Source organism: Dermacentor silvarum, chromosome 2 (genome assembly GCF_013339745.2).
Source record: "Dermacentor silvarum isolate Dsil-2018 chromosome 2, BIME_Dsil_1.4, whole genome shotgun sequence".
Lineage (NCBI taxonomy): Eukaryota > Metazoa > Arthropoda > Arachnida > Ixodida > Ixodidae > Dermacentor > Dermacentor silvarum.
In genome coordinates, this window is record NC_051155.1 from 54591005 (window position 1) to 54601806 (window position 10802).

The window sequence follows — 10802 nt, forward strand, 5'->3', positions numbered from 1 at the left end:
TGCAAAATTATTCCTAGAAACTTATGCTCGCTGCTCACAGACAGCGCATCTCCTTTGATTTCAATACTTGGAACTGGCGTTACGCCTCTCTTGTTTGTAAAGAGTATACATGTCCGTTCAAAAAATTAAGAAAGAAAAGCTACGAAACTGGTTAGCGTGACTCGTAAGAAAGCGGACATCGTATGTGGTGTCGTTTTAGTATATCTCATACATGGAGATGGCTCATAGGCGGGTGCCAGGCAGACATACGATTCATAGTTTCGGCAGCGGTGCTGATAAAACCGTCAGTTTTCACCGTCCTTACGACGTGAAGTGCGCAATAGCGTCCTCTATTTATTGGCCTTTGCGCGGCGAGCGCGGCTGCTGCGCGAGGCGGACGCCGTCTTGCTGCTCTCGGAGCTGCTCTTGCTCTTTCTGCTGCCCTCCGCCCGGCGCTTCTCGAGGGTGTCCTTCATGCGCTCGATGTTGTGCTTGCTCTCTAGCGAGGTGCGCCTGGACGCCATCTTGGTGCACTCGATCGAGGTGGCGGGTGGGAGACTGCGCAGCGTCAGCAGCGACACCAACAGGAGGAATTCCGCCGCGACGAGCGCCAAGTTTTCGCGGCCGATGTTCTTCAGCACAAGGGAGAGGAGGGCGCAACCGGCTCCGAGGCGGCCGAAAGCGAACGCCCAACCGATGGCAGTGGCGCGCAGAGCCGTCGGGAAGAGCTCCAGGACGTAGACAAAGCAGGCGATGCCGCCGGAGTAGTACAGGCTAATCTGCACCTGAGCTAGCGCTTCGATGACGACGCTCGATTCCGTGGCGGCGACGACGCTCAGGATCAGCAGGCACTGGACCACGCAGAGCGCCGCGAACAGCGTGACGATAACGGTGAGCATCGTGACCTTCCTGATGAACAGGTGCATAATGGCGTAGCCCGTGAAGTTGAAGAAGAACGCGCTGTACGGCTGCCACGGCGTACCCCGCTGTTCGTTGGTGTAGACGATGACGTACAGCGCGAACGTGTTGGAAAAGAAGGAGCCGCACATGATGAGGGCGCGCCGTCGCATGGAAAAGCCGTTGAGAAGCGCTTCGACGATGGTCGCCCTGCGACCCGACGTTCGGGTCATGTCCGCCCTCAGTTTGTCCAGTAGGCAGGCGGCGCTCGGCAGGGGAAAGCGATTCGCGTCAGCCGCGGTGAGTACGACGCGCTCCACTCTCTTGTACTGCCCACTTGCGACCAGCCAGCGCGGGGACTCGTAGACCGTGAGGTAGGCCGGCAGCAGCACCGTGGCCGGCAGGATGAAGACGGCCAGTTTCAGTTCCCACCTGAGGCTCCACTGCAGCGTGAAGAAATACCAGGCGTCGCAGGCCAACAGACCGAGCGTGCCGCTGACTGCTATGTGCAGCGGTCTGTTGTCGTGGGTAGTCACCTCGAAGAGGGAAATGGCTGAGAAAACCAGGGTCAAGGTGGAGCTTCCCGCGCTAAAGAACTTGAGAACCGCGTGTGTCGTGTAGTCGCTGGAAAGACAGCTGGCAGACCCGGAGACCATGAGTACCAGAGCCGCAGCTACGAGGACGGGCACTCGGCCAACGCTGTCCGCCACGTATCCAGCCACTACGACAAACACTGCGGCTCCGGCATTTTGAACGACCGACATGCCGGCGACGAGTAGCTTTCTTTGGCACACCAGGTTCCACGCACTCACGACGGTCGTCCTCGCCCGCTCGTCGTCGTACTCCCACTCTCGGCACGCCACCGTCCGCGAGTTGTTCGGTTCCGCCGGGTCCTCGTAGACGAGGCAACGGCCCAGCTGCTCTGCTAATTCTTCGGAGGCGACTGCCGAAATGTTGGAGTAGGGCAACGGCTGCTTGCATCTGTAGTCCACTCCTCTCGAAATGAGCGAGAACGCCAAGGCGTGGCTGTTCGCCAGGAAAGCGCCGAGAGCGCAGAGGAGCATTAGCCGCTTCTGGAAGGTGCCGTGACCGAACGCGTCGTAACAGTCAAAGGACTCGCTTATCAACAATTCCTTCGTCGCCGGAATGGGTGTGACGAGAAAGGCCATCTTGCAAGTCCTGATCTTCTGTGGTAGGCTGGTTTTCTTGCGGCGTTTCGCAGAAAATCCCTGTTGTTGCACATAGAAATAACGCAGCACACAGGCTCGAGATATCCGCTTCTTCTTCTTCAGCTACGTCGCAGAGGTGGCGCGTAAGTATCAAAGGAGGGTGCACGGGGAAGCGTCGTCTGACCTTGGCTGACTGATTTAACGTGTATACTTTTTCTATTTGCAATATATGATCCCTCGCTACCTTGTTATCTCAGTAAAAGGGAAGGGATAACATGGGGAACAATATTCAGGACGGAGCTAAATGAACAGTGCTAGACCGGCAATCTGTCAGTACTAAAATAATGATGAGCCCGAAACATAGCACGTGCCCGCATGGAGGAGGAGGGGGAGGAGGAATAAACTTTTATTGTGGAACCAGCACTTTATGATGGCCGGGCCTAAGCCTCCCATGAGGGGACGTCGAGGGCTTGCCTCGCCGCCGCCTCACGGGCCTGCTGGGTCGCCCAGGTTTGGTCGTCGAGAGCGGAGCTCCGCAGAGCCTCACCCAACCTCGACGAAAGGGTCGTGGTGTTAATTTGTGTGTACTGTGCTGGGCACTCCCACAGCATATGCGGAAGCGTAGCCGGGTGAGTGCCACAGCACCGGCGGTTGGGGGTACTGTAAACTTCAGGGAATATAAGGTGGAGGCGGGCGGGTGAAGGGGTACGCATTTGTTTGTAGCAGGCGGAGGGTGGTAGCCTACGCCCGGCTGAACTTGGGGTGAGGTGGCGGGAAGGTTCGGCGACTAAGGTAAAATGCCTTAACAAAATCGTTTTAAGTGGTCAGATTGTCCCTGGTGTCCAAGTCGTCTCCAATGTCTCCGGCGCGGTTGACTAGGCCTCGCGCAATGGAGTGAGTAACCTCGTTGAGGTTGGGGAGGTGTGGACGGACAGGGCCCGCATGGGCCGGGATCCATGTCAGGGAGATCATGCTGTCTTTAGAGTGTGATGCCTGGCGGAGGATACGAAGAGCTTCACAAGAAATACGGCCTTTGCTGAAGTTAGTGACGGCTGAGCGAGAGTCACACACGATATTGTGACAGGTGGGATCTAGAGTGGCCAGGGCGATGGCGACTTCAGCTGTCTCGGCAGTGGGGGTAGTGACGCTGCAGGCGTGGTGTAGGACTCCATCGCGTGTGGCGACGGCCACAAATCGTGCGCCATGGGAATATTGCGCTGCATCAACAAATGAGACGCCATGTACGCAAAGGCGTTTATGATAGCTCCATAGGGGATTCAAATATCGAATGGTTGCAGGAAATGTGCATATAACAAATAACTACAGGAAATAGACGAACAAAAGGAGGTAAAATTGAGCACGAGAGAATATTGTGTAATTGAGTATTGCACCCCGCAGGGGCGTCTGCGCAAGCAGACGTTTGGTGTGTTGCGACACCACGGACCCCAGCACATGGGGGTTGGCCCCTCCCGCGTGTAGCCGTGCGCGGCTTAGCCGTGTCCGGGGAAAAGAGGATCCTGGGGGTTGAGCCGATGCCGGGTGTTCGGACCTTTATGGCCCCTCGGCGGAGGCAACACGCCTCTTTGGCCTCCGCTTCACGTAGACGGCACCTCCAAACTGACCCACCTGGAGGAAATTGGCAGTCGCCTTTTCCTGTCACCCTCTCCACACTTTTTCTTTCTCTTTCCCTCTTTCTTCTTTCCTGTCTTCTATTATCTTCTCCTTACTTCCAAATTTCCAGGTGGCAAAGGTTAACCTTGTGTGGCTAGCCAGTCTTGGTTATGCTGTATTTGGTTATAGCAGTGATGTACAACTGGCGTTGGCAGGACTTCCATTACAGTAAGTCCTGTCACGTCCCCGTGTTGGGCTCGTTGGTGGGTGGTTGGCATCGCTGCCGAAAATCCCAGCTAAACTCATGGACAGCGCTTTCCCTAAACTCCCTGATCGCCCTCAGAAACGAGGGTGCACCGAAGATGTGTTTCAATTTTTTGGCAACAGAACACAAAACTTTCCACGATTTCACGTAATCCACTCTGATAAGCCTGAAAAGACAGTGAAAATGGTCTCACTGTTCCTTGTCTCGAAGTCTCTGACTGAAGTTCTTGGCCCAGGTTACAAAGCATCGAAAATGGCAAGCGGTGATCTGCTTCTGGAGCTCCGCGATAAGATACAATACGAAAAACTGCCGAAATTAGTGTCATTTGGGGACATCCCAATAACACTGACCCCACACCGTACTATGAACGCCACTCGCGGCGTTGTCTCAGATGATGATTTAATGGAGCTAACCGAGGCTGAACTCTTGGAGGGCTTCAGTGAGCAGAATGTGATAAACGTTAAAAGAATTAAGATGAGGCGCGATGGCAAAGAAATCAAGACTAAGTACCTAGTGCTCACTTTCGGCTCAAGTGTCCTGCCCGAGTCCATCGACGCCGGATACATCAAACTTCGTGTCAGGGCATGCGTGCCAAATCCTCTCAGATGCTTTAAATGCCAGCGATTTGGCCACACCTCTCAGAACTGCCGACCCCGCAGGGGCGTCTGCGCAAGCAGGCGTTTGGTGAGTTGCGCCACCACGTACCCGAGCACACGAGGGTTAGACCCTCCCGCGTCTAGCCGTGCGCGGCTTAGCCGTGTCCGGGGAAAAGGGGATCCTGGGGGTTGAGCCAACGCTGAGTGTTTGGACCTTTAAGGCCCCTCGGCGGAGGCAACACACCCCTTTGGCCTCGGCTTCACGTAGACGGCACCCCCGGACTGACCCACCCGGGGGAAATCGGTAGTTGCCCTTTCCTATCCTCCTCTCCAACCTTCGTCTTTCTCGCTCACTTTTATTCTTTCCTGTCCTCTTTTCGCTTCTTTTTACTTCCTATCTTCCCGGCAGCAAGGGTTAACCTTGTGTGGTACAACCAACCTTGGCTGTACATATTTGGTTATAGTGGTGATGTACAGTTGGCGTGTACAGAACTATACAAGTCCTGCATGCCCCCTTGTTGGGCTCGATGGTGGGTGACTGGCATCGCTGCCGAACATTGAACAATATAGTATGGCAACACCTGCCCCCTCTACCCTTAATCGCCCTTCGAAACGAGGGCGCACCGATGAAGTGTTTAAGTTTTTTGGAAAGAGCCACGAGAACTTCCCGAAGTTCCATATCATTCACTGCGAGAAAGCGGACGTAACGGCAAGAGTGATCTCACCATTCTTAGTTGCGAGGTGCCTCGCCGACACCATCGGACCGGGGTACAAAATAACTAAGATGGCAAGTGGCGATCTGCTTGTAGAACTCCGAGAAAAAGTGCAGTACAATAAGCTAGATAGCCTAGTTGCATTTGGGGATATTCCCATCACTGTAAGCCCACACCGCTCGCTAAACAAAGTCCGTGGAGTGATCTCTGAAGATGACCTTATGTACTTAAGTGAAACGGAACTACTTGAAGAATGGAAAGAACAAAATGTAATTGACGTACAGAGAATTAAGATTCGACGTGACAATAAGGAGATACCAACAAAGCATATAATTCTTACTTTTGATTCAAGTACTCTGCCTGAGTCTATCGAAGCAGGGTATGTAAAAATACGGGTGAGGCCGTATGTCCCAAACCCTCTTCGTTGTTTCAAATGCCAAAGATTTGGCCACAGCTCGAAAAACTGCCGAGGCAGGCTAACCTGTGCCAAATGCAGTGCTAATGACCATCCTGCTGAAAGCTGCCAGAATACTCTACACTGTGTAAACTGCAATGGAGAGCACTCCGCGTACTCGCGGTCGTGCCCTACCTGGAAAAAAGAGAAAGAAATAGTCTCTGTTAAGGTCAAAGAAAACGTATCATTCAAGGAAGCACGAAGGCGGGTGTCGTGCCTGCCCAATGTCACCTATGCGCCACAACGGCCTCCTGCGCCCCTCCGGTTCACACATGGTGCACCGGTGGTCGTGCAATCTGTCCCCCCTGCGGTAGCAGCCCCAACTGCTCCGCTCAACTCAAAGAAGGACCAGCAGGTCGCCAAGCTTGCGGCCTTCAAGGCCCCTGCTTCTGCAGCACGGCCTGACGCATGTGCTAACGTGCCCCGAGGGCGAGCTTCCAGTGCCTCTGACGAGGCCATGGATACAAGAGCTAGCACTTCGGTGGCATCGTCACCAAGAGCGCGGCGCGATTCTTCTGATCGTGCCAAAAAAGAAAAACAAAAAGTTACAGGTCCAGGGAAGGATTCTACAGCCTAGGTGGCTAGGCTTGAAGTCCTTGCTTCACACATACGTTATTTCTCGCTAGCAAACAGACCTTTATTTTTCTACCACTTCCACTTAAAATGGCGTCAAGTGGGATTATGTCTTGGAATTGTAGAGGCCTCATAAAAAACCTGGATGATATCTACGAACTACTAGATGACCACACGCCAACAGTCCTGTGCCTACAAGAGACCCACCTGGGCTCCAAACATTCAAATATCCTAACCCGGTTCAATGTATTCAGAAAGGATAGAAATACAGGAAGCCACAATGCGGGAGGAGTGGCAATAATTGTACAAAAATCTGTTGCATCTAAGCACATAAAACTGACGTCTGATCTCGAAGTCGTAGCGGCTAGAGTGATGATGATGCAGAGGCTGATTACTGTATGTTCCATTTACATTCCTCCTGACTACCGCCTGAATAGGGCTGATTTTATAGCAATGATAAACCAACTGCCTGAACCGTACGTTTTAATGGGAGATTTTAATGCACATCATCCGCTTTGGGGTTCATCATACCATAATGCTCGTGGATGTCTCATTGAGAAATTTTTACTGACCTCTGCAGATTGCCTTTTAAACAAAAAGAAGCCCACATATTTTAGCCAAGCTCACAGAAGTTTTTCATCTATTGATTTAGCGATATGCTCCCCGACTTTATTTTCTTCTTTTACGTGGACGGTCATTGAAAACCCGTACGGAAGTGACCACTTCCCTGTTGTGCTGCAAGAAGACGATTCCTCGCAACCACCCTTGCCTAGTATCCCTCGATGGAAACTGGCATCGGCAAACTGGGAGCAATTTCGCAATCTCACAAAAATATCACGCAATTATTTAGATAGTTTAAGCATTGATGACGCTGCAGCGTATTTTACTGACCTTATAATAGAAGCTGCCTCACAGAGCATACCACAGACAAGTGGCGGTGTAAACAAAAGACGCGTACCATGGTGGAACGAGGAGTGTAGTCGAGCGCGCAAAAACCAGAACAAGGCGTGGGGGCTGTTCCGCCGGTATCCAACTGCTGAAAATCTTATCAACTTCAAGCAGATAAAGTCGCGTGGTAGACGCACTAGACGAACAGCAAAAAGAGAAAGCTGGGAGAGTTTTTTGTGTGGCATAAATTCATATACCGATGAAGCAAAGGTTTGGAATAGGTTGAGAAGAATAAAAGGTCAGAATATAGGTTCACTGCCCTTGGTCAACGACCAGGGGAAAAGCTTGGAAGACCAGGCAAACGCTCTTGGCGCACACTTCCAACACATCTCAAGTTCCGCACATTACTCAAAGGAGTTTTTAAGATATAAAGAGAATGCTGAGAAGAAACGACTTGACCGCAAATGCAGCCGCAGTGAACCATATAACCTTCCATTCACCGTTGCTGAATTCCCCGCAGGGGCGTCTGCGTCAGCAGGCGTTTGGTGTGTTGCGACACCACGTACCCGAGCACACGAGGGTTGGACCCTCCCGCGTGTAGCCGTGCGCGGCTTAGCCGTGTCCGGGGAAAAGGGGATCCTGGGGGTTGAGCCGATGCCGGGTGTTTGGACCTTTACGGCCCCTCGGTGGAGGCAACACACCTCTTTGGCCTCCGCTTCGCGTAGACGGCACCCCCGGACTGACCCACCCGGGGGAAATCGGTAGTCGCCTTTTCCTGTCCCCCTCTCCAATCTTTTGTCTTTCTCTCCCACTTTTCCAACTGTCCTGTCTTCTAGTCACTTCTTCTCACTTCCAAATTTCCAGGCGGCAAGGGTTAACCTGGTGTAGCTATCCAACCTTGGGTATTTTATATTAGGTTATAGCGGCGATGCATGGCTGGCGTCTGCAAGTATTCTAAACTTGTAGCGTCCCCTTGTTGGGCTCGGTGGTGGGTGGCTACCATCGCCGCCGAATTTTCCATTTTTACATGGCAAATGCTTTTCCCGCGCTACCTGATCGCTCCCTGAAAAGGGGGCGCACCGATGAAAGTTTTAATTTCTTTTTGAAACCACAGCAGTCTTTCCCGAAGTATCACGTCATACACAGCCAGCATGAAACTAGGACAGTCCGAATGATCTCGCCATTTGTTGTAGCCAAATGTCTCACTGAAGCAATAGGCCCAGGTTATAAAGTAACGAAGATGGGAAGCGGCGATCTTCTTCTAGAAGTTCGCGACAAGCCACAGTACGACAAGCTTTCGAAACTTGTGGCGTTTGGAGACATCCCCGTGTCTGTGGGCCCCCACAGGTCAATGAACACAGTGCGCGGTGTCGTCTCGGAGGACGATCTCCTTGAACTAAGTGAAAGCGAACTACTTGAAGGATGGCAAGACCAGAACGTAGTCAAGGTGCAGAGGATAACATTAAGGCGAGATGACAAGCAAATACCTACCAAGCACATTATCATTACTTTCGGAACTAGCAATCTACCAGAATCAATTGAAACCGGCTACTGCAAGCTTCGTGTCAGGCCATACATCCCAAATCCGCGTCGATGCTTCAAGTGTCAGCGTTTTGGGCATGGGTCGCAAAACTGCCGAGGGCGCGCTACTTGTGCTAAGTGTGGTTCAAATGAACACGCTTCTGACATCTGCACTTCAGCAACCCGCTGTGCCAACTGTGAAGGAGATCACCCCGCCTACTCGCGATCGTGCCCCTCGTGGAAAAAAGAGAAACAAATTATAGAACTGAAAGTCAAACTGAACCTATCTTTCCCAGAGGCACGTAGGCGTTTCTATCTCCATAACCAGTCCAGTCCTTCATACTCCGATGTGGCGCGCCGGGGGGCAGCGCCACATCTTTCGGCGGCTGCCCAAGTCACACGGAGTGTGACGGCGGTCACGCCATCAGCCCCCCCGGCTGGAGCAGCCAGCGCTGTTCCGCCCCCTGCCAAGGAGGGCCAGCAGACCCGCGGGCCTGCTGGACCCAGGGCCACTGCCCGTGCAGTTCGGCCTGAAACCCCCGCGAACATCCCCGCTGAGCGGGCACTGTCCACCGCCTCAGACGAGGTGATGGACACAAGCAGACCACCGGCGTCTCAGACGCCCAAAGAACGGTGCAGCTCCCTGGAGCGCACCGGGAAGAAAGGAAAACCACGCATCACGGGGCCTGGAAAGGTCTCGTGAACTAACTTCTTTCTTTCTGTACACACATCACTAACTTCTTTTCCATTATGGATACCCAAGTATTACAATGGAACGTGAGAGGACTTCTACGTAACCTTGACGATGTTAAAGAACTCCTCCGCAAATTCAGTCCAAAGGTGATGTGTGTACAAGAAACACACCTAAAATTAACACAGACGAACTTTTTAAAGCAATATGTCACTTTCCGCAAAGACCGCGACGACGCTCTCGCCTCGTCAGGGGGTGTGGCCGTAATGGTCGATAAGGGCGTTGCATGTCAGCAATTAAGCCTCCGAACGTCCCTTGAGGCAGTTGCTGTCCGAGCAGTGTTGTTTGGTAAACTAGTCACAATTAGCTCCATCTACATTCCCCCTTCCCATCAGCTTTCCAGAACAGAATTTCAGAGCTTCATCGATGAACTTCCTCCGCCATACATAGTCGCTGGTGACCTTAACGCTCATAGCCCCCTGTGGGGCGACTCTCGTTGCGATGCGCGAGGGCGCCTTATAGAAAATTTTCTGTTTTCTTCAGGTGAATGTGTATTGAACAAGAAAGAACCTACGTACTACAGTATTACACATAACACATACTCGTCCATAGACTTAAGCATAGTGTCGAGCACTCTAATGCCATACCTGGAGTGGTCCGTCCTCAAGAACCCCTATGGAAGCGACCACTTCCCAATTATGTTGAACTCAACGAAACGAGATGGATGCTTGTCACCACCTCCTCGATGGAACATGGACTCGGCGAACTGGGAACTGTTCCGAGAGCTAACACACTTAGGCCGTGATGACATTGTTGCTCTTAACGTGGACGACGCCGTAGCATATCTAACTGGTTTTATTATTGACGCTGCTACAAAATGTATTAAACAAACTAGTGGACTGGCTCAGAAGCGCCGCATTCCTTGGTGGAACGAAGAATGTCGTAAAGCCCGCAAAAATCAAAACAAAGCTTGGGGATTGCTTCGCGATTCTCCTACTGCCGAAAATCTTATTAATTTCAAACAGGTTAAATCGCAAGGCAGAAGGACACGTCGACGTGCAAAGAGAGAGAGTTGGGAAAGGTACATTTCTGGAATAAATTCCTACACAGACGAGGCAAAAGTATGGAACAGGGTGAATAAATTAAAGGGCCGTGAGACGAACCCGCTGCCCTTAGTGAGTACCCAAGGAGATGGCCTGGAGAATCAGGCAAACTGTCTGGGCGAACACTTTGAATATGTCTCCAGTGCATCTCATTATACACAAACATTCCTGAGGTTCAAAGAACGCGCAGAGCGACAGCCCCTCGATCGGAAATGTGCCCGAAATGAACATTACAACTGCCCGTTCAGTTTAGCTGAACTTAAAGCTTCTCTTGCTTGTTGCAACGGTTCGGCACCAGGTGCTGACCGTATCATGTATGAAATGATCAAGCACCTACACCCT

General features: G+C 52.1%; 1 protein-coding gene across 1 annotated transcript; it reads right to left on the reverse strand.

Annotated features, from left to right (window-relative positions):
• Positions 1-329: 329 nt before the first annotated feature.
• Positions 330-2045, reverse strand: LOC119440042 (solute carrier family 22 member 7). The gene has a single exon (XM_037704986.1). It carries the CDS (start codon positions 2043-2045, stop codon positions 330-332), a length of 1716 nt encoding a protein of 571 aa, XP_037560914.1.
• Positions 2046-10802: the final 8757 nt, after the last annotated feature.